The sequence below is a fragment of the Polypterus senegalus genome, chromosome 13 (genome assembly GCF_016835505.1).
Source record: "Polypterus senegalus isolate Bchr_013 chromosome 13, ASM1683550v1, whole genome shotgun sequence".
Lineage (NCBI taxonomy): Eukaryota > Metazoa > Chordata > Cladistia > Polypteriformes > Polypteridae > Polypterus > Polypterus senegalus.
The window spans coordinates 73,214,348-73,239,616 of NC_053166.1; the positions used below are offsets into that span (position 1 = coordinate 73,214,348).

At 39.3% G+C, this 25,269-nt stretch overlaps 1 protein-coding gene across 1 annotated transcript in view; it reads left to right on the forward strand.

The window, feature by feature from the left end:
* usp11 (ubiquitin specific peptidase 11) overlaps positions 1-25,269 on the forward strand; it is a 127,010-nt gene that overhangs the window by 54,095 nt on the left and 47,646 nt on the right. The window contains exons 6-8 of the mRNA XM_039773957.1: positions 11,847-11,908; positions 22,504-22,603; positions 23,695-23,868. Of these exons, the coding sequence (XP_039629891.1) occupies positions 11,847-11,908; positions 22,504-22,603; positions 23,695-23,868 (336 nt within the window). The remainder of the gene's footprint in view (positions 1-11,846; positions 11,909-22,503; positions 22,604-23,694; positions 23,869-25,269) is intronic.

Here is a 25,269-nt window from a genome sequence, read left to right on the forward strand (position 1 = left end):
AGCCATGAGGGCCCAATCAAGGGCAGTGTGCCAGTCACATCCATTCTCTCGTTTGACCTTCAGGATGATTTCAGTCAATGTCTGATTATGTCTCTCGAGTAGTCCGTTGCTCCAGGGACTGTATCCTGCTGTTGTTCTTGTCTCGATGTTAAAGTTCTCAGCCATGTCTCTGATCTCTTCACTATTGAATTCACCTCCGTTGTCGCTGTACAGCCTCTGAGGGGTGCCATGAACACTAATCCAAGTGTGAATGAAGGAGTTTACAATTTCAGATGACTTCTTTGTAGTCACAATGTTTCCAGCTGAACCATGTAAAGTGATCGATTATGTGAAGATACCACACACCTGGCTCTAACTCGTGCAGATCCACCGCCACAGTCTCGTTATACTCTGAAGCTAAAGGTAACCCCACAGCAGGCTTTGGCTTTGTCCTTTTGTACTTCTTGCATATTTCACAGTCATTTACTATTTGTTGTAGAATAGTACAGCATTCTTTGTCCTTATTTCCTGAACTGTGAATAAGTCTCTGCAGTCTGTCTGCTGATGCATGACCAAACTGCTTATGAAGCTTCAGAAGGACTCTGCGTTTCTCATCTGTAGACATATTTTCTGTCACTGTAAGGACCTCCTCTTCACTTTGAGGTTTTTTAGCTTCTTTGTCTCTGATGTCTACACAGTAATGTCCAGAACTAGTAAATTCAAGAGGAATGAATTGTTTGAACATCACTGCACTGTCCTTTTTCATGTCCAGAATGGTTCCTGCCTTCTTCAGTGACATTTTACTTAGCAGAAGTGGAATGTCAACCTTGACAACTTCGGTTTCAATGTTGCATTTTGTCAGTCCTATTTTAGCTGGTAGTTTCACATTTCTTGTGGAATACACCAGATTCCCATCGCCAAACCGAAATGGTCTGCAACTTGGAGTTTCTGTTTGCATCAGTTGGTTCACTTGTTCTTGAGTGAGGCCGTCAATATAGTTTTCTAGCCATTTTTCCCCACACACAGTATGAGTACAAGCCGTGTCAATAATCGCTGATCCCAATGATTCAGTCATAAATATCTCAGCATCTGACATGGAGGCCTTTATGAACAATGTGATATTACACTCTTCTACATTTGCATCTTCAGTTATTCGCACTTGTTCAGTTTTCTTATGAGGACAGTCTTTAGCCCAATGAAATGTACACTGGCAAATAGCACATTTGGATCTCTTACCAAACTTATCCAGTGGATTAGTCCCTTGTAATGGCTGCTTTTGTAGTCCACTTTGCGACATTGCGTTCCGTTTCCCTCTGCCTTGCGGTCTTTGTTCTGTGAAAAACGCAGATTCTTGATTCACTTGTATTTCATTCAATGATCCTGTAGTTTTCTTTCCAAAAATCCTCTTGAGAGACGACTTCATGGAGGAGAACTTTAATTCTGTACAGGCCGTCAGAGCTAGCTGTCTGCTTTTTTCTTCGAGGCAAGCCGTATCTAAAAGCTTAAAAGCCAACACAGCATCAGGAAGCGTCATATTATACTTTTTCATCCGGTTATAACACTGTTCAAAGTCAATTATGTAGTCCGCCATGGAAACTGAACTGCTCTTCGTTATGCCATCAAAATAAGAATACGCTTCATATGCGCGATCCTTTTCCTCCTTTAGAAACACGGCGTCAAGCTTCTCCATTAACGTCGTCACACCGCTATCACTATCCAAATCTTCCACAGGTATTTCCATCGCGATTTCACAGGCTCTTCCTTCAAGCCCCAAAGCAGCAGCAAGTGCTTGTTTCTTTCTGTCAAGGTCGGTAACTCGCGTCTAGACATTGATTTAATTTTTCCAGCACTCGTACGTCTGGCTTCATCAAACTTCGGCGGGACTTTATAACTAGCTGCCATTCTTATAAACCATCCTCTGCTACCATGTTAAACTGAAATAAACACCACGTTTAATTGTTGATAACATTTATTAGAGGCGCTCAGCAGCTTACCCGCTCAGTCATCCCCCGAATACACACACTCTTCAATTAAAAAAAAAAACCCACAAGCCCCTCGCATAACCTCCGCCCCCCTCCTCCCGGAAGCACATTCGCTGGGTTAAATATTGCAGATGAGATGTGATATATTAACAGAATGTGTGCATACATTCCTTTCTTTTACCCAGTGCTATTAGGATAGGCTCCCTCGACCCGGTAGCAGTCAGCTAATGCAATCTTGGGTTTCTGGGAGCCAAATGCTTTTCTAACAGTATCAGAACCAAGATAGGAAGCAAATCTCGAATACCAGCCTATTGTAATTCACACTCTTGCGCACACCTAGCTTCATTTGCACTGCTTCAATTTAGAGCCACACATTAATTTAACATATTGGTCAAAAGTTTTACAATACCTCAAGTTTTTCTTCCGAAGTAATCAGTTGAAATGCAATCAATGACCTAAAATGATGAAAATATAATCAGTAACTGCCAGTTTTAAATTAAAAGTTTAGGTTGGCAAAAACTAAAAAATAGGAACATTTAGAATATTACAAATGGGCCTTCTTCAGGGATCAACTCATAGGTTACAACCTACAGATGTTCTGTAGCAATTAAAGTAAATTAAGTCTTACAAGTTGAAGCAATTTATACAGGTGTCCCCACTTCTGTCTGTCTTAAAGCAGAGACGGAATAGACTGTGTTACTACACACTCTGAAGTACTACTTGGACAATATTTAACTGTAGAAAGTTGTAAATTCCAGTGATAATGGCAATTAACAAATAAAATCAGCCGGGCATTATTACCCTTAGTAGTGCAGTCCTTTCATTCAAATTGCAGTGGAGGAAAAAAAAAATCAAAGTGTCATTGAGTACGGTGTCCTACACAATCCAAAGGCAATTGGAAACAGCTCTCCGTAAAACACAAAATGCCATTGTACTTGTATGCTTCATGGCCCGCTATAAGTACAGACAGTTCATTCATCTTATTTAACAGCGATCAAGCATTGGCCATTACAGTGGATGGCAGACCAGTTGTAAAATGTTTTTACCTTGCTGTTACTCATGCGTCAGCATGTCACCCTTTCTGTTTTTGGACAAACAACTCTTGTGGTACAGTGAAGCTGAGCTTCTTAGATGCTTTCAAGTAGCTGATTACTTGAGTATTTTATGCACCCCACTTTTACATTTCATGGTGTTGCAGACATAAGGCCGCCTACCGTATCTGTTTTTTGGCTTGAGACTTTAAAACTCTTAGTCCTTCTCCAAGTTTGATTATAGTTTTTCGTATGCCGATGTATTAAACATTTGTTTTATTTACTTTTGTGTTCAGTGACTCACCTTTTTTAATATGCTGAAAATGCATTGGCACAGTTTTATAATTATTATCACTAATTAAACTTGAACTGTGACTTATTTGTGAACAGGACTTGTCTAACTTTTTTGCATATTTTTTTATTATTGATGCCATTATATTTTGGCTTATTTTAAGCCATGGCAAAAAATAATGTTGAATTACCCAGTCTTTATTTAGCTCACAAAATGTTAAACACGGCTTCCAATTTCAGAACATCAATAAAAAGGGGAAGAGTTAAGAAAATTGATTAGATAAACATGAACAGGTCTGCGTTAATATTTCATGAAAGCAGTTCTAGTTGAATTGCAGATGTAATTTTGAAGTCACTATCACACCTTGTTTTGTGTTGTTTTCCTTTTCTGCCTGTGCAAGTCAGTCTGTAAGAGAGACATTGATGCACTGCACACTTTCATATTTTTCAGTTGTAGCTCTGACAGGACAATAATACTTAGTTTATAATATAATATATTATATTATATTATATTATATTATATTATATTATATTATATTATATTATATTATAAGTCCTTGCCCTCATTCCCATGCTGAAGAGTAAACTTCTTTTTCCAATTGCAACTTTTTTTGATGGTGTGGTTTGATCGTGATCCCTTTCCTTTTTTTTCTGGAACTCGTTTATTCAGTATATTTACCCTTTTGCTCATGTAGGGAAATTGTGGTTTTGGGGATGGGGAAAGCTATAGCTCTCTTACAGAAGGCAACATCGTTTCTAGTAGAAGCTGTGTGTGGCACATTCTTTGTGTCCTGACAAATGCCTCAATCACTGGCAAAGAGAAAACCCCTCTTAAGAGAGTGCAACACATACAGTGGCTTATAATTATGATGATGTTTTGTGGGATGTGTAGTTTAGGGTTTTTGCTAAACCTGATATTCTCCATTTAGACTGTAAAGATCATATTTTTCCCACTTGATATTGAATCTCTAATGTGATTCTCAGAAGAAGGTGACAACTGTTGGTGCGATTGTTGAAAATGGAAGGAGCACAAAATGACCATCAATCGACCTCGCTCTGGGGCTCCACGCAAGATCTCACCTCGTGGGGTGTCAATGGTTCTGAGAAAGGTGAAAAAGAATCCTAGAACTACACGGGAGGAGTTAGTTAATGACCTCAAATTAGCAGGGACCACAGTCACCAAGAAAACCATTGGAAACACATTACACGCAATGGATTAAAATCCTGCAGGGCTCGCAAGGTCCCCTGCTCAAGAAGGCACATGTGCAGGCCCGTCTGAAGTTTGCCAATGAACACCTGAATGATTCAGAGAGTGACTGGGAGAAGGTGCTGTGGTCTGATGAGACCAAAATAGAGCTCTTTGGCATTAACTCAACTCGCTGTGTTTGGAGGAAGAAAAATGCTGCCTATGAATACCGTCCCCACCGTCAAGCATGGGGGTGGCAACATTTTGCTTTGGGGGTGTTTTTCTGCTAAGGGCACAGGACAACTTAATCGCATTAACGGAAAATGGGACGGAGCCATGTATCGTGAAATCCTGAGCGACAATCTCCTTCCCTCTGCCAGGAAACTGAAAATGGGTGGTGGATGGGTGTTCCAGCACGACAATGACCCAAAACATACAGCAAAGGCAACAAAGGAGTGGCTCAACAAGAAGCACATTAAGGTCATGGAGTGGCCTAGTCAGTCTCGGACCTTAATCCAATAGAAAACCTATGGAGGGAGCTCAAGCTCAGAGTAGCACAGAGACAGCCTCGAAACCTTAGGGATTTAGAGATGATCTGCAAAGAGGAGTGGACCAACATTCCTCCTAAAATGTGCAAACTTGGTCATCAATTACAAGAAGCGTTTGACCTCTGTGCTTGCAAACAAGGGTTTTTCCACTAAGTATTAAGTCTTTTTTGTTAGAGGGTTCAAAACTTATTTCCCTCAATGAAATGCAAATCAATTTCTATCTTTTATTTAAAGTTATTTTTCGATTTTCCTTTTGTATGCCCCAGAGGTTGGTTGGTTTATTTATTTTGAGAAACCTTTAGTTTTGAAGTCTTCCCATAGAGCTCAGTATTGTTGAATAGCTTAGGATATTGTTAAGAGGTGCTCATTTGACATAAAGGCCCACTAAATGTCCATTTATTTTGGTAGTTTCTGAGGTCAGTGTCCTTCTTGCTCAACCTTCCATTTTGGAAGGTCAGCCTTAACATGGCAATATATTTGTATTGTCACGTTTCTTGTTTCCTAATGACGTTTTATTGACTTCTACAATAAAATTATAATGTCTTTTAAATTTCTTTAATCTGTCTGCTGATGGCTTGTCCACAAATCCTACATCATTTATCGTGCCATTGTTAGTCTGCCTTATGGTCAGTACTGCTGGGGTGTCCACTGGCTCAAAGCACATACTTTGCTTGGAAATGTACTACTTGCCAAAAAACATGCCAGAATAGGAATTTATTATTATTGCTTATAATTAATGGGTATTTACTTGCATTTTTTATTTTGGCAGTTTTTCAGAATGTTAAACATTTATTTTTGTACTTGAACCGTATGTGTCACAATGAATAATATACAGGTAAAACACTGATTTGATGTGTTGTGGCTTGTGGCTATTATTCCAAAAAATGTGAAGATTGTGAAATGATGTGTAAACTTTCTGTAGGCATAGTGTGAAGTACAAAATATGAGATTACATGACATAATCCCTTGCAAGAACAGAGCTTTATGTCTGTTCTGTAGAAATGGCAATGATTGGGCAAGATGTTATTTTATAACCAAAAACAAATATTACATACCAAGACAAATTAGAAAATGTTCAAATCTTTTTTTAAAAACAATTCTCCAAAAACTTTTGATTTAAATCAGGGGTTCTCAACATCGGTCCTGGGGACCCCCTGTGGCTGCAGGTTTTTGTTCCAACCAGCTTTTGTTTTTAATTAGAATCTGGGCTAATTAAGTGAACTGTTATTTCCCAGATTATGTGTTTTGGGAACACTATAAAAATGATAAAACTAAGTTTGGTAATATATATATATATATATATATATATATATATATATATATATATATATATATATATATATATATATATATATATATATATATATATATCACACCAGTTTTTCACACCACTGTGTGTATATATATTTGCCCCCTTCCTGATTTCTTATTCTTTTGCATGTTTGTCACACAAAATGTTTCTGATCATCAAACACATTTACCCATTAGTCAAATATAACACAAGTAAACACAAAATGCAGTTTTTAAATGATGGTTTTTATTATTTAGGGAGAAAAAATCCAAACCTACATGGCCCTGTGTGAAAAAGGAATTGCCCCTTGTTCAAAAATAACCTAACTGTGGTGTATCACACCTGAGTTCAATTTCCGTAGCCACCCCCAGGCCTGATTACTGCCACACCTGTTTCAATCAAGAAATCACTTAAATTGGAGCTGCCTGACACAGAGAAGTAGACCAAAAGCACCTCAAAAGTTAGACATCATGCCAAGATCCAAAGAAATTCAGTAACAAATGAGAACAGAAGTAATTGAGATCCATCAGTCTGGTAAAGGTTATAAAGCCATTTCTAAAGCTTTGGGACTCCAGCGAACCACAGTGAGAGCCATTATCCACAAATGGAAAAAACATGGAACAGTGGTGAACCTTCCCAGGAGTGGCCGGCCGACCAAAATTACCCCAAGAGCGCAGAGACGACTCAAGCAAGAGGTCACAAAAGACCCCAGGACAACGTCTAAAGAACTGCAGGCCTCACTTGCCACAATTAAGGTCAGTGTTCACGACTCCACCATAAGAAAGAGACTGGGCAAAAACGGCCTGCATGGCAGATTTCCAAGACGAAAAACCACTGTTAAGCAAAAAGAACATTAGGGCTCGTCTCGATTTTGCTAAGAAACATCTCAATGATTGCCAAGACTTTTGGGAACATACCTTGCGGACTGATGAGACAAAAGTTGAACTTTTTGGAAGGCAAATGTCCGTTACATCTAGCGTAAAAGGAACACAGCATTTCAGAAACAGAACATCATACCAACAGTAAAATATGGTGGTGGTAGTGTGATGGTCTGGGGTTGTTTTGCTGCTTCAGGACCTGGAAGTCTTGCTGCGATAGATGGAACCATGAATTCTATTGTCTACCAAAAAATCCTGAAGGAGAATGTCCAGCCATCTGTTCGTCAGCTCAAGCTGAAGCGATCTTGGGTGCTGCAACAGGACAATGACCCAAAACACACCAGCAAATCCACCTCTGAATGGCTGAAGAAAAACAAAATGAAGACTTTGGAGTGGCCTAGTCAAAGTCCTGACATGAATCCAATTGAGATGCTATGGCATGACCTTAAAAAGGCGGTTCATGCTAGAAAACCCTCAAATAAAGCTGAATTACAACAAATCTGCAAAGATGAGTGGGCCAAAATTCCTCCAGAGCGCTGTAAAAGACTCATTGCAAGTTATCGCAAACTCTTGATTGCAGTTATTGCTGCTAAGGGTGGCCCAACCAGTTATTAGGTTCAGGAGGCAATTACTTTTTCACACAGGGCCATGTAGGTTTGGATTTTTTTTTCTCCCTAAATAATAAAAACCATCATTTAAAAACTGCATTTTGTGTTTACTTGTGTTATATTTGACTAATGGTTAAATGTGTTTGATGATCAAAAACATTTTGTGTGACAAACATGCAAAAGAATAAGAAATCAGGAAGGGGGCTAATAGTTTTACACACCACTGTATATAAAAATGGACTAGGCAGTTATATAGAAGTAATGTAGTTTTTGTTCTTTTTAGCAATATATCCATCTTGATTTTCATTCTACTTTTCCAGGTGTTCTAATTGTTTAATACATTATTTACTACGGTAATTAGTTAGTCTGACACTAAAGTAGTTGCAGCCTTTCATGATTCAGTGTCGTTTGCCTGGGTGTCTGCTCTGCTTGTTTTTAATTGTCATTAATAAGATGCAATGAAGGAAGCAACCTGCACAGAGAAAGGGTGAAATATAATGAAAGCAACAAAAAGAAGTTAAGCATTTAAATGTATAGCAAAAGCAGAAATATTTCTAAATGTAAAAATCATGCCTCTGTGCTTTGTTAATGTACAATAAGAGAAGAGGGGAAAAAAATACCAGCTAATTAATTGAGATCAGTTGTCACTGATTATAAACCTGAAGCCACAGTGGGTCCCTAGGACCGACTTTGAGAACCCCTGATTTAAATAGTTGTTTATTAGTACATTAAAAGTCAAAGTAATGCTGTCCTGAAGGTGTAAATGTTTCACAGTGTTGCTGCTTGTCTGAGTGTTAAATGTCATTTATTTATGTTCTTCTCAAAAACAATGTGGACTGCAAGCGTTTAGACTCCAATTTAGCTTTCGCTTTCAGAAGCTACTAATCTGTCTTCTTCACAAGTTGCAGGTCTTTAGTATTATTGTGATTTTATGCAACAACAACCACCAAGTCTTCTGTTAAATGCACTCACGCAAATATTTTCTATTGCTTTAGTGTAATTACTTTCCCCCTCTTTTCATGACTTAATAGAAGTAAAAGGCATGGAATGAGTAATGATTTTTTTATAGATTTAAAATTACTCAATTATTGTTTGATTTGGCAAAACAGCACAGCAAACCAAATTCATGTCCAAGAATTTCTTTTAACTCCTTAACTTCTTCACCTAGCATTTAGGTGTTTACTGGCTAGATTTTTATGTCACCACTGTTTTCTGAGAGTGCAGGCTGGTTTGAGCCAGGGAACACCCGATCAGTATTGGCGATCAGGCAGACTCTTAACACTTAATGAGACGACAGATGATCACAGGGTGCAGTCAAACACAAATGCCCAAAGTCATTCTCAATTATCCTGTTCCAGGATATCTAGTAGGAAGTAGGAGAAGTTTGGATTTTGTGGAGGAAACCCAGATGCTAATGGAGCTGTGAGGCATTCAAAAAAAAAATAGCAGAAGCATTGCTCTCACAGGAAAGAACGCATTAAGCTGGTGGCACATTACACAACTTCTAGTCAGAGGGAATGTCAAACTTGACAGCTGATGTTGCGAAATCACATTGCCTTGATAATGTTGGATTTCAACTGAGGACAAATTACATGACTACATGCTGAGTTTTCAGTGCCGTTGCACATTTCCAGAGTATTGCTCGCTTTCACATTCTGACTGCAAATAACATACTGCTTGCAGTGCCGGTCCTTGTACAAAACATCTACAGGTACAGTGGTGTGTAAAACTATTTGCCCCCTTCCTGATTTCTTATTCTTTTGCATGTTTGTCACACAAAATGTTTCTGATCATCAAACACATTTAACCATTAGTTAAATATAACACAAGTAAACACAAAATGCAGTTTTTAAATGATGGTTTTTATTATTTAGGGAGAAAAAATCCAAACCTACATGGCCCTGTGTGAAAAAGTAATTGCCCCCTGAACCTAATAACTGGTTGGGCCACCCTTAGCAGCAATAACTGCAATCAAGCGTTTGCGATAACTTGCAATGAGTCTTTTACAGCTCTGGAGGAATTTTGGCCCACTCATCTTTGCAGAATTGTTGTAATTCAGCTTTATTTGAGGGTTTTCTAGCATGAACCGCCTTTTTAAGGTCATGCCATAGCATCTCAATTGGATTCAGGTCAGGACTTTGACTAGGCCACTCCAAAGTCTTCATTTTGTTTTTCTTCAGCCATTCAGAGGTGGATTTGCTGGTGTGTTTTGGGTCATTGTCCTGTTGCAGCACCCAAGATCGCTTCAGCTTGAGTTGACGAACAGATGGCGGACATTCTCCTTCAGGATTTTTTGGTAGACAGTAGAATTCATGGTTCCATCTATCACAGCAAGCCTTCCAGGTCCTGAAGCAGCAAAACAACCCCTGACCATCACACTACCACCACCATATTTTACTGTTGGTATGATGTTCTTTTTCTGAAATGCTGTGTTCCTTTTACGCCAGATGTAACGGGACATTTGCCTTCCAAAAATTTCAACTTTTGTCTCATCAGTCCACAAGGTATTTTCCCAAAAGTCTTGGCAATCATTGAGATGTTTCTTAGCAAAATTGAGACGAGCCCTAATGTTCTTTTTGCTTAACAGTGGTTTGCGTCTTGGAAATCTGCCATGCAGGCCGTTTTGCCCAGTCTCTTTCTTATGGTGGAGTCGTGAACACTGACCTTAATTGAGGCAAGTGAGACCTGCAGTTCTTTAGGCGTTGTCCTGGGGTCTTTGTGACCTCTCGGATGAGTCGTCTCTGCGCTCTTGGGTAATTTTGGTGGCTGGCCACTCCTGGGAAGGTTCACCACTGTTCCATGTTTTTGCCATTTGTGGATAATGGCTCTCACTGTGGTTCGCTGGAGTCCCAAAGCTTTAGAAATGGCTTTATAACCTTTACCAGACTGATAGATCTCAATTACTTCTGTTCTCATTTGTTCCTGAATTTCTTTGGATCTTGGCATGATGTCTAGATTTTGAGGTGCTTTTGGTCTACTTCTCTGTGTCAGGCAGCTCCTATTTAAGTGATTTCTTGATTGAAACAGGTGTGGCAGTAATCAGGCCTGGGGGTGGCTACAGAAATTGAACTCAGGTGTGATACACCACAGTTTGGTTATTTTTTAATAAGGGGCAATTACTTTTTCACACAGGGCCATGTAGGTTTGGATTTTTTTCTCCCTAAATAATAAAAACCATCGTTTAAAAACTACATTTTGTGTTTACTTGTGTTTATATTTGACTAATGGTTAAATGTATTTGATGATCAGAAACATTTTGTGTGACAAACATGCAAAAGAATAAGAAATCAGGAAGGGGGCAAATAGTTTTTCACACGACTGTATACTGAATTCAGCGACAATCTCGGCTGTTTTATTTTCTTTGCTCAGTTCTGTTGTGGTACATCAGATTTGAGATATCACACACAGACAAGCCTCTCTTCTGTTTGTGTGCTTTAACCCCCATTCCCCCCCCTTCATTCTTTATTTCTTGTAGATTGCATTCTATGTGTTTTACTTCTGGATGAGCCCTCATCAGTTGTTAGTTTATACATACACACAAACCCGCCACTACACACACCTGTTAGATCAATCTGCAACTCAACCAGACAAAATCAACCTGGTCATGAGTGCCCTGCGACTGTCTCCAACTCACCAAAGTTGTGTAAGTGAAGAAAGGCTATGACCTAAAACGTTGGAGATGCTGTGTAACTTGAGAGGGGCTTTAGTAAAAAGGAGTGTGTTTCTTAATACAAATCAAGTGTCAGTTTCTGTTAATTGTATTAGAATATATTTGATCTCATACTGTTAAGGGCACCATTGCATATGTTATTTATAAGACCCAGTTTTTCAGTGACGACTTTGGATTGTATTTATCTTCTGTATCGTACTAGTGTGTTTATTGTGTAACAGAAGACACAAACATTTTTTTAAGAATTTGTTTTTCATTTTTAAGTTGCTGAATAAGTTAGGATGTGGGTCCAGATGAATACAGAGAGTGGATGATTGCTACAGAACACAGCATTTCAACCACATCAGCCATGCTAATTGTCTCTTTTCTCTCTGTCCTTCAGACTGTGATCATGGAGACGAGAAATCCAGATGGCACATGGCCAAGTTCCAGGCCTCAGATTATGTGAGTGCATCTTCTGGTATATTTCCCCCTCTTGCTTTTGGTTGTACTGGGATGTTGGTAAGTTGTTACCCAAGTTAAAAGGAGCAGTAAGCAAAAGAGAAATAGAACATGGACTTTTGATTGTCCTTATTTAGTAGGAAGTGTCACTTGCATATTGCATATGTCACTTTTGCACTTTAAAACAGGACTCACCGATAGAGGAAAAACCCAGGAGAGACACCCCCTACCAGCATGGTTTTCATGTGGGATACAGTTTTTTGCCCTGATAGACAAGTAATGTGTAAAACAGTGTTTCTAGCTCATCAAGGGTGCAGGAAAAGATGGAGATAGCCACTGGACTTTTAGGGGGCATTTCTGATCCCAGAAGTGGATTTGGGGGTCTTCCTGGCAGTAGCCTCATAATGGGTTATAAAGCTGCCTAAAATAACTAACCCTGTTTAACTTGAAGTTAGAAGGTAAGTGGCTTAGCTGGCAAGGTATCACCATTTCCAAAGTGGTGAGAGTATGATGTTCTGAATGTGAATGGGAACAATATTTTGGGTAGCATATAAATGGGTGAGGAATCCAACCATACGGATAAGGTCTGAAATATGTATAGCTAGGCCAAATGGGCCAGTTAGAGCTTTCTTTCTTTTCATCTGCATGTTACCTTGTGTCATCTCATTATTAGTGTTTCCAATTTTTTATTATTATTATTTTTAAATGCCCTTATTTATTATAAACCAGAAAGGACATGGGTGACGATGCGGGTTCGTTCCATGCTCCCATCTGCTGTCCGGGGGCCCTTCAAACCGTCACCGTTGGTAATGTCATTGATGAGCTTAGCATTGAGGCAACAACATAGCAAGGGGATGGTGCAAAAGTGTCAAGTGCTTTTATTAAAAATCAACAACAAAAAACAAAGTGTTCAAATAAATAGTGCAGTGCCTTCCAGAAAGTCTTTAAATAAATAATCCAATAAAACCAGAAGTGAAAATGTGAAGGTTAAAAACAATAGAAAATAGTCTTCTTAAAAACAACGAGGTTAAAATAGCACAGGAAGCATTCTTTTAAAAACAACAAGAAGCCCGGTGCCTTATTACCTGAGACTCCCCTGCTTCCCCCGTCTGGGCTTCTCAATAGGGGAGTCGCCCTACTTGCAGCTGACCTTCTCTGTGCCTATTTCAGCTGTTAGAATTGCTTCACCAATCCCTGGCTCCGGTCAGCTCCTTCTGACAGCAACTTGGGATTCCCCAATGACCAGGGCTCCCAGGCTGGGGATACCAAGTCCCAACTCCCGCTGCCTTCTGCTGCCTCATGCGGAGAGTCATCCGCCTTCCGGTCACTCCTGTCCTTCAAAATAGCAAACTCTGCGGGAGCGACTACAACTACTACTCCCCGGGTGTCTGCCAAAGACCCAGGCGGCCTGCACAGCTGCATGCGAGCCTTCACTCGCTTGCTCGCTCTCCCGCACCGCCTTTCTCTCTCTCTCTCCACTGCTTTCTGTTTTCCTGTACAATCTCCGTTCTCTTCTTTCATTCTTTTTCTTTTTTTTTTTTCCTTAACACTAGAATTACCAGAGCCTACGAAAAAACTCGTACTTCCATCCCACCTTAAATTGCTTCTTAAATCCCTTCACACCTCTCCGCCAGTGTCCTTTGTCCTCTAAATGTGCTGATAAAGAGAAGCTTGGAGCAGCCGGCTATTCCATCCCCCCACCAATTTAGAACGTGCATGAACTTCTCCAAGCCCATGCCTTGATTGAGTATCTGGGAGTTAAGTGGAGTTTTAGAGTGGAAATAATAGATCGTTATTTGGAACACACGCATTTCATGTCTGTTCCGTTTCCACAGTAATCTGTGTCAACACATTGTTAAAACAGAAACGTTTTTATATTCTAGTAGTAGATGACAAAATGTAGGCATAAACTATATAATGTATGAAGCCAGAAGTCCAAATAGCAAAGAAACATTTTCATAAAAAGTTCAAATGTAATACAACAATTGCGCTTTTATTCAAAAATATAACTGCAAAAACAAAAAGCCACCTTAACATGCGACATTGACAGCAGGTTATTATAACTTCCTCCGTGGTGAAATAGAATCAGTTTTCGCCTTGGAATCAAAAGGTCGCGAGTTCGATTCTGCACTACTCTGTTTTGAGAAGTAAACTGCTCTTAGTCTTACTATTTTAGAATAAAAGCATACATTTGATTTCAGTCTGTAACAGCCGGTGCAATTTATGATCCTTGTAAAGGTTAGCTTTTTTTTTTAAATTCACTTTTCATTCTCTCAGTCGCGTTCAGAATCAATCCATACAACCCCATCTGACACGGCTGTTTTCACTAAAGACGCTATAGCTCTGCAGTGTACCACGATGCATACTAACACACCCGGTTCTGACACACAAACGCTGGCAAGCTGCCTTTTTAGTATCTCACGTCACTTGATTTTCTTTTTATTCAGTTTTATTGAGTGTTCCTGCCAGTCCCCGCATGTTGCTGTATGCTGTTTCTTTTGTACTCCAGGACATGCAGAAAAGAGAAAAGTAAAGAGCAGTAACTTTGACGCTATATGCAATAATCAGACACTCCCCATCTGCCCGTGTCGTTCAAACACAGGAACATATATTGGGGTAAAAGTATAACAAAAGTGCACTTTTTCCATCGCCTTTTCCTGTAAGAAGCCATGTACACACTTCTCTCTAAGCTGTGGTTACTATTACACACCTGCAAGAAAGAGACAATATATGTGAAAATATCATCGCACTAATCCAATATTATTTGAAAACGAACAGCGTCAGATCGGGTGTGAATTTATGCAGGAACTGGAAATTCTCTGATGCGGGACCTTCCCCCAGGGAAGAAAGTACAGTGTCAGGTGCTCATTCAGTGTAATAGGAACCATAGCACAGAGAGGTGTGTACACGGCAACAAGAACATGTGTCGTAAATGTAGGAAGGACGGTCCTTTGGTGTGTGGGAACTGTTAATATTTGAATGTGATGATTTTATATAGCACGGAATGGAAATCAGCACTTCTTAGCATTGCACCATGCAAGCTGTCGTATCAATCGCCTACTGTAACTTGCTTTCTTTTTCTTCGGTTATACAGGTAGTCTTGAATAAAAGTGCACTTGTTTTGTTTGCGAAATGAAGCGTCTGCGTGCACTTTTCGTGGCATTACGTGTATTTTTGAGCATGCCCGTTTGAGCAGTATAAAAAGTATTGAAAAGTATAACAAAACAACGGGCAGATGGGGAGTGTCTGATGATTGCATATAGCGCCGAAGTTACTGCTCTTTACCATTCTCTCCTCCGCATGCCCTGGAGTACAAAAGAAACAGAATACAGACGCGCTATAGCTCTGCGTTGTACCACGATGCATACTAACGCACAACTCAACCGGGTTCTGACACACAAACGCTGGCGAAGCTGCCTTCTTTGTATCTCACCGTCACTTGATTTTCTTTTTATTCAGTTTTATTGAGTGTTCCTGACAGTCCCCGCATGTTGCTGTATGCTGTTTCTTTTGTACTCCAGGACATGCAGAGGAGAGAATGGTAAAGAGCAGTAACTTCGGCGCTATATGCAATCATCAGACACTCCCCATCTGACCGTTGTTTTGTTATACTTTTCAATACTTTTTATACTGCTCAAACGGGCATGCTCAAAAAATACACGTGTAATGCCACGAAAAGTGCACGCAGACACTTCATTTCGCAAACAAAACAAGTGCACTTTTATTCAAGACTACCTGTATAACCGAAGAAAAAAGAAAGCAAGTTACAGTAGGCGATTGATATGACAGCTTGCATGGTACAATTCTAAGAAGTGCTGATTTCCATTCCGTGCTATATAAAATCATCACATTCAAATATTAACAGTTCCCACACACCCAAGGACCGTCCTTCCTACATTTACGACACGTGTACTTGTTGCCGTGTACACACCTCTCTGTGCTATGGTTCCTATTACACTGAATGAGCACCTGACACTGTACTTTCTTCCCTGGGGGAAGGTCCCGCATCAGAGAATTTCCAGTTCCTGCATAAATTCACACCCGATCTGACGCTGTTCGTTTTCAAATAATATTGCATTAGTGCGATGATATTTTCACATATATTGTCTCTTTCTTTCAGGTGTGTAATAGAAACCACAGCATAGAGAGAAGTGTGTACATTGCTTCTTACAGGAAAAGGCGATGGAAAAAGTGCACTTTTGTTATACTTTTACACCAATATATGTTCCTGTGTTTGAACGACACGGGCAGATGGGGAGTGTCTGATTATTGCATATAGCGCCGAAGTTACTGCTCTTTACCATTCTCTCCTCTGCATGTCCTGGAGTACAAAAGAAACAGCATACAGCAACATGCGGGACTGGCAGGAACACTCAATAAAACAATAAAAAGAAAATCAAGTGACGGTGAGATACGAAGAAGGCAGCCTTGCCAGCGTTTGTGTGTCAGAACCGGGGGGCGTTAGTATGCATCGTGGTACACTGCAGAGCTATAGCGTCTTTAGTGAAAACAGCCGTGTCAGATGGGGTTGTATGGATTGATTCTGAACGACTGAGAGAATGAAAAGTGAATTAAAAAAAAAGCTAACCTTTACAAGGATCATAAATTGCACCGGCTGTTACAGACTGAAATCAAATGTATGCTTTTATTCTAAAATAGTAAGACTAAGAGCAGTTTACTTCTCAAAACGGAGTGGGGCAGGATTGAACTCGCGACCTTTTCATTCCAAGGAGAGAACTGATTCCATTACACCACGGAGGCAGCCATAATAAACTGCTGTCAATGTCGCATGTTAAGGCGGCTTTTTGTTTCTGCAGTTTTATTTTTGAATAAAGGCGCAATAGTTGTGTTATATTTGAACTTTTTATGAAAATGTTTCTTTGCTATTTGGACTTCAGGCTTCATACATTATATAGTTTATGCCTACATTTTGTCATCTACTACTAGAATATAAAAACGTTTCTGTTTTAACAATGTGTTGACACAGATTACTGTAGAAACGGAACAGACATGAAATGCGTGTGTTCCAAATAACGATCTATTATTTCCACTCTAAAACTCCACTTCACTCCCAGATACCCAATCAAGGCATGAGCTGAGAGAAGTTCGTGCACGTTCTAAATTGGTGGGGGGATGGAATAGCTGGCTGCTCCTAGCTTCTCTTTATCGGCACATTTAGAGGACAAAGGACACTGGCGGAGAGGTGTGAAGGGATTTAAGAAGCAATTTAAGGTGGGACGGAATTACGAGTTTTTTCTTAGGCTCTGGTAATTCTAGTATTAACCGTCTCGGGCTTCTCTTTATAATGGACGTGGCAGCTGTGGCAATCAACAGTTTCCGGGAACAATTACGGAGCAGACCGTCTCTCACCTGTGCACTTAGGTTGAGAAACGCCCACATCGCAAAATGCCCTGAGAACCGCTTCAGCCACACAACCACCACGCCAAGCCGCGAGCACTGTGATTATTTATTTTAAAACTGGCCTTTAACAGGAGCTGTGTACCCGCTATCAACTTGTTCATGGGTTTGGGAGACATATATGTTTCTACCACTTTTTACTTTCTCTGTGTGTGTGTGTGTAAGTAAGTGTGTGTGTTTGCGTGTAATAAACTTACACATGCGCGCACAAACACACACATACAAATGAAGCACTGACAATTGTATCCATTGTGCTGATTGTGTTCTTTTTTTTGATTGGTACAAATAGGATTGAAATAAATTCAATCTTGCAGTAGAAATTGGTGGAAAATATCTGTGCACAGTTACAGTGCATCTGGAAAGTATTCACATCGCATCACTTTTTCCACATTTTGTTATGTTATAGCCTTATTCCAAAATGGATTAAATTCATTTTTTTCCTCAGAATTCTACACACAATACCCCATAATAACGTGAAAAAAGTTTGAGGTTTTTGCAAATTTATTAGAAAATAAAAAATTGAGAAAGCACATGTACAGTGGTGTGAAAAACTATTTGCCCCCTTCCTGATTTCTTATTCTTTTGCATGTTTGTCACACAAAATGTTTCTGATCATCAAACACATTTAACCATTAGTCAAATATAACACAAGTAAACACAAAATGCAGTTTTTAAACTATGGTTTTTATTATTTAGGGAGAAAAAAAATCCAAACCTACATGGCCCTGTGTGAAAAAGTAATTGCCCCCTGAACCTAATAACTGGTTGGGCCACCTTTAGCAGCAATAACTGCAATCAAGCGTTTACGATAACTTGCAATGAGTCTTTTACAGCGCCCTGGAGGAATTTTGGCCCACTCATCTTTGCAGAATTGTTGTAATTCAGCTTTATTTGAGGGTTTTCTGGCATGAACCGCCTTTTTAAGGTCATGCCATAGCATCTCAATTGGATTCAGGTCAGGACTTTGACTAGGCCACTCCAAAGTCTTCATTTTGTTTTTCTTCAGCCATTCAGAGGTGGATTTGCTGGTGTGTTTTGGGTCATTGTCCTGTTGCAGCACCCAAGATCGCTTCAGCTTGAGTTGACGAACAGATGGCCGGACATTCTCCTTCAGGATTTTTTGGTAGACAGTAGAATTCATGGTTCCATCTATCACAGCAAGCCTTCCAGGTCCTGAAGCAGCAAAACAACCCCTGACCATCACACTACCACCACCATATTTTACTGTTGGTATGATGTTCTTTTTCTAAAATGCTGTGTTCCTTTTACGCCAGATGTAACGGGACATTTGCCTTCCAAAAATTTCAACTTTTGTCTCATCAGTCCACAAGGTATTTTCCCAAAAGTCTTGGCAATCATTGAGATGTTTCTTAGCAAAATTGAGACGAGCCCTAATGTTCTTTTGCTTAACAGTGGTTTGCGTCTTGGAAATCTGCCATGCAGGCCGTTTTTGCCCAGTCTCTTTCTTATGGTGGAGTCGTGAACACTGACCTTAATTGAGGCAAGTGAGACCTGCAGTTCTTTAGACGTTGTCCTGGGGTCTTTTGTGACCTCTCGGATGAGTCGTCTCTGCGCTCTTGGGTAATTTTGGTCGGCTGGCCACTCCTGGGAAGGTTCACCACTGTTCCATGTTTTTGCCATTTGTGGATAATGGCTCTCACTGTGGTTCGCTGGAGTCCCAAAGCTTTAGAAATGGCTTTATAACCTTTACCAGACTGATAGATCTCAATTACTTCTGTTCTCATTTGTTCCTGAATTTCTTTGGATCTTGGCATGATGTCTAGATTTTGAGGTGCTTTTGGTCTACTTCTCTGTGTCAGGCAGCTCCTATTTAAGTGATTTCTTGATTGAAACAGGTGTGGCAGTAATCAGGCCTGGGGGTGGCTACAGAAATTGAACTCAGGTGTGATACACCACAGTTAGGTTATTTTTTACAAGGGGCAATTACTTTTTCACACAGGGCCATGTAGGTTTGGATTTTTTTCTCCCTAAATAATAACCATCATTTAAAAACTGCATTTTGTGTTTACTTGTGTTATATTTGACTAATGGTTAAATGTGTTTGATGATCAGAAACATTTTGTGTGACAAACATGCAAAAGAATAAGAAATCAGGAAGGGGGCAAATAGTTTTTCACACCACTGTACATAAGTATTCACAGCCTTTGCCATGAAGCTCAAAATTGAGCTCAGGTGCTTCCTGTTTCCCCTGATCATCCTTGAGATGTTTCTGCAGCTTAATTGGAGTCCACCTGTGGTAAATTCAGTTGATTGGACATGATTTGGAAAGGCACACACCTGCCTATATAAGGTCCCACAGTTGACAGTTCATGTCAGAGCACAAACCAAGCATGAAGTCAAAGACAGAATTGGACAGGGGGCACAAATCTGGGGAAGGTTACAGAAATATTTCTGCTGCTTTGGTCCCAATGAGCACAGTGGCCTCCATCATCCGTAAGTGGAAGAAGTTCGAAACCACCAGGACTCTTCCTAGAGCTGGCCGGCCATCTAAACTGAGCGATCGGGGGAGAAGGGCCTTAGTCAGGGAGGTGACCAAGAACCTGATGGTCACTCTGTCAGAGCTCCAGAGGTCCTCTGTGGAGAGAGGAGAACCTTTCAGAAGGACAACCATCTCTGCAGCAATCCACCAATCAGGCCTGTAGAGTGGCCAGACGGAAGCCACTCCTTAGTAAAGGGCACATGGCAGCCCACCTGGAGTTTGCCAAAAGGCACCTGAAGGACTTTCAGACCATGAGAAACAAAATTCTCTGGTGTGATTAGACAAAGATTGAACTCTTTGACTAGTCAGGATAAAGGGAAAGATGACTGCAGCAATGTACAGAGACATCCTGGATGAAAACCTGCTCCAGAGCGCTCTTGACCTCAGACTGGGGCGACGGTTCATCTTTCAGCAGGACAAAGACCCTAAGCACACAGCCAAGATATCAAAGGAGTGGCTTCAGGACAACTCTGTGAATGTCCTTGAGTGGCCCAGCCACAGCCCAGACTTGAATCCGATTGAACATCTCTGGAGAGATCTTAAAATGGCTGTGCACCGACGCTTCCCATCCAACCTGATGGAGCTTGAGAGGTGCTGCAAAGAGGAATAGGCGAAACTGGCCAAGGATAGGTGTGCCAAGCTTGTGGCATCATATTCAAAAAGACTTGAGGCTGTAATTGCTGCCAAAGGTGCATTGACAAAGTATTGAGCAAAGGCTGTGAATACTTATGTACATGTGATTTCTCAGTTTTTTTATTTTTAATAAATTTGCAAAACCTCAAGCAAACTTTTTCACGTTGTCATTACGGGGTGTTGTGTGTAGAATTCTGAGGAAAAAAATGAATTTAATCCATTTTGGAATAAGGCTGTAACATAACAAAATGTGGAAAAAATGATGCGCTGTGAATACTTTCTGGATGCACTGTATCTCACAGCTCCAAGAGACTCCACGAGTTAGAATCCTGGTAGAGTCTGCAATTGATACTAGAGAGCTGCCCACTCCATACTGAAAGTTCACACAGACAAGGTGCACAAACTTTATAATGTGGGCTATAATTGTTCAGATTTAAAGAATCACATTACAAATTATTTATAAAGGTAAATGGCTTTACATGATGTACATTGAAGTGATTCTGATTAGCTGTAAATCAGGACTTCCTGAAAAATGTATTGTTTGCTTAGTGACCATGGCCATGGTCCATAAGAAGCTAACAGATTTCTTGTGTGTTATTGTTGAAAAGTAGAGATAAGTAGAGTAATATATAAGAATTTCAAAGCAAGAGCAATGTAAACAGTGGGTTAGGTTGCTGAGGTTTTAAAAATGACATTTCTCCTAAATGTATTTATTTGTTGTTTTCTTATATTTTTTCACTAAAGATGAATAAAAGACTGACATGATTGGTTTCAGTTTCAGCCTTTCCTATAACAAAATTAAAATGAAGCTCAATCTTGATATTGCCTCTATGGAGCAGTATTACAGACATACTAAATCTTCATTTTTTATTTGCAACTTGATTAAAGTAAAACACAAATTTAGTATTTATTTTCAAATGGACCCGTTTTTACAACCTCAGTAACTCTGACTGGTACCATTAATAGCAGTCAGTGTGAACTGGTTCAAGAGCAGCTCTAGTACTTGTTAATTTTATACTGTCTTCGGAAATAAAAATTTATGGTGCATCTCTAAAGTTGTTTGGTAGATCATTACTGTATGAATAAAACGCTATGATTTTATTTTCCTTGTGATCACAATGTATGTTTTGGAATATGGGCATTGGTAGTATCTCTCTGTAGGGATGTCAGGGCATATAGAAATTTATCAATAAAAAGGTGCATTTTAAAGTCTGCTTTGCATTTATGTGTATGTAAACGTAATGATTTATTTGAATTATTTGGTTGTTGTTTCTGTAGTAGTCTTGTTGTGATCCCCGCTGCATTGTTTTTACCTAACCTTCTAAATGATTTAAATAGCCTGAAAGGCATTATAGTAATCATCTCTGCTTGAAAAATACATAATTTTGTTCCAGTTAAAATGCTGAAAGTGCTAGTTTCAGAAGTTAATGAAGTCACCACAGACTGCACTTTTTATCATCCAAGTGGTTAGCCCTCCTTCAACAACGTGTCAGTGTTTGTCCAGACAATTGTCAAAACCCAAACCAGTATTAAGAGAGTAAAATGCAAGTTGTTAAAGAGATAGAGTTTTATGTCAAGACACTTTTGGTATTGTATCTAATTAATGTGATTGTTTTCTAGGTTTTTAAAAAACTTCAATGTGGCTCATTTTATTTTAGTCTTTCAGTCATGGATTCATAATATTTGAGCTTGTGGGTGGTATATGTTAATATCATCTTCCCAGAGTCGTTACCATATACAATAATAAAACAGTATTGATTTTTTTTTTTTTTATTTAGCTGTGGCAGATTCTTGTGATGATCAAAATGATGTTTACTATATCTCTGCTTTTTATTAAGAACATTTTCTTCAGTAATCTTTGTAATTTTGCAAACTTTCAGGGCTCACTGTATTTCCTGGTATTCTAGAAGTGAAAGCAGGTACTTTCTGACAATGCAATGCATATTTTGTCCACATTTATTAAAAAGTCCCAAAAATTCTAACTTTTCTTATTCAATTGCAATTTCAGCTTGTAATAAAAGCTCACTGTCCCTTGTTTTTTTGACAGGAGAAATTCCCTGGATGAACATGATTCCTACAGGGGTCAGCCAGGGGTTTGTGGACTGACAAATTTGGGAAACACATGCTTCATGAACTCTGCTTTGCAGGTAAAGTACAACAGAACAACAAAGAAATAAAAACTAGAAGAAAAGACAAAAGCTAAAATTACCTAATTTGTCATTTTTTGCCAGTGCTTAAAACATTTTTTATAAGTAAGCCAGTAATCCAATGTATGTGTAAAACTTTTAAACATGCAAAACTATTGCTTCTGCAATAGAAATATTAAATTTACAACTTCTTTCTCAACAGCCTTCATTTACCTAAAGCAATATAACATATTTAAAATAGAATATTTTACAATTATGTATTTTTGGGAAGACACAGTGCCCATACTCTGTTAAAAATGCTTAATAAGTTTGACTCGGTTCTTTTCAATGTATTGTCGAATCCTTGAATCATTATCCATGCATTTAAATTCAATCCAGCCTCATTTTGCTTGCTGAGATCTGCACGCTTCAGGCCTTGGCTGAAGAACTCTAATGTGGAAAGACTAGCCTTGATGGATAAAAAGCCCCATACATAATATTACTCTTTAGCATACTAAATGCTTTGTCTTTTGAAAATCCACTTGGTAAAATCCCTAGAATTTACCAAACGTGATGAGTACAATTCTTGGTAGTTTCTGACAAAGCATTCTTTCACTTTGGTTACTACAGAGTAATGAAATGGAGAATCCAAGTGTAATATTCAAATATTAACCTTTAGTCTTTTTGCATTATAAATAAAGATAGGTTGTTGCTTGTAAAAAAAAAAATAAATCTGTATTTAAAGAAAAAGTTTTCCATCCCTCCATTTTCTAACACTTGTCTAGTTTAGGATCATAGGAAGCAGCATTGACAGGACCCAACTCTGGATAGGGGGCCTTAACAAATTTAGAAGTATACCTGTTGGGCACCAGCCTTCAGATTAAATTCTTAGCATAGTTTTCAGGACAACATCATTTTATGTTTGCACTCTCTAGGCCATGAATGTGGTTTGTTATATTCTTTCAGTTACACTGAGCACACTGGCACATTTTGTGCCTTGTCACTTCAAGTGTCTGCTCAGTTTCAGATTGGTTTTTTTTGATGCTGTTCAGTAATGTAAAAGGTTCTATATGAACAATTCTTTTTAAACAGACTGCATTTCTGTCCGCTAGTGCCTCAGTAACATACCACCCTTGACGGAGTACTTCCTAAAGAATGCCTACTTGGAGGAGTTGAATTTTACAAATCCACTGGGAATGAAGGGCGAGATTGCTGAGGCTTATGCCGATGTTATCAAACAGATGTGGTCAGGAAGACATTATGCCGTTGTCCCTCATTTTTTCAAGGTACTGTTTATCATTTGTCATTGGGTTTTACTCATGAATACCCCTGAGTGTCATCAGAATTTCGAAATATATTTGTACATGACAAAAACACAAATGAACTGGTTCCAACCTCAGACCTTAAGGTATACACCACATCTAACTACAGACAGGAATGAGCACATACAATCACCAGGGGCCTCATGTATAATGCCGTGTGTAGAATTCGCACTATAACATGGCGTAAGCACAAAAGCCGAAATGTGCTTACGCACGGAAAAATTCAGATGCAGGAATCTGTGCGCATCTCCAACTTCCACGTTCTTCTGCTACATAAATCCCGGTCAACGTAAAAAGTAACGCTCGTGCACGCGCTTCATGTAACACCCCAACTCCTCCCACAATTACGCCTCTTTGAATATGCAAATCAATATAAATCGCCCTTAAGCTCAGCCTTCTGTGAAAAGATAATGGGAAAAGCAATGGGGAAAATATAAGAATTTCAGCGAATACCAAGTGGAGGCAAAGGAAAAACATACTATTTGTTTAATTAAACTATGGTATAATCAACAAAAGGAAGTTGATCGAGTGACATAACGTTTTGGAGAAACTTGAAAGCTCACGTTCACAAAGTCGCACAGTGCCGGAAATAAAAAAGAAATGACATATCAAAGTCGCCATGAAAAGGCGAGTTTGAATCCCACTGTCTGAGTGTCATATGAAAGCTTATTAGGGTACAGAGAAAAAAAAGGCACACAGTGGGGGAAATAGCACGAAATTTCAACTTCAATCTCAAAATTTCCACTTTAATAACGTAGTTTATTTTGTCATTAAAGTAGAACATCATAAACGTCATCTTAATATCGTTTAATTAACCAGTTTCTCTAATCACATCGTAATTAAAGTATAGCACATTAAATGCTTTGTTTTGTATTTGATCTTCTTTGTGCTCTGTGTGTGAATCACTACTTGCTTCTTAAACCAGCTCTCTTCTTGAGATTGTGTGTGACCTTCGATGAAATTATTTATTGCAGCAGTACTCATGGTCGGCTCTAGGCAGAGAAAGAATCGGGGGCTCCTTCGCCTGCCAATGTCAATATGTTATCTTGTGCACGGTGGATGGCCATGTCCGTTGCGGACACTCCATAGCCGCCTTGTGCTCATTACACAAGCATTTAACTTTTGTCGAAATTTGCTGCTGCGTTTTTAGCTGTGTCGTTATTTTCTCTTTCTGTTTTATATTCAATATATATTGGCATGGCCGCCCCTGCAGTCCTTGCTTTTCTTTCTCCAAGTAACCGATCACCACACAATCAGCTCTGTAATAGATGTTAAGCCATCTGTAAGCTTAGAGCGCCGATTCTTCAAAACGTTTAAGGAACATTGAAATATCTTCGTAGTGCATGTTTAATTATACTATCCTTC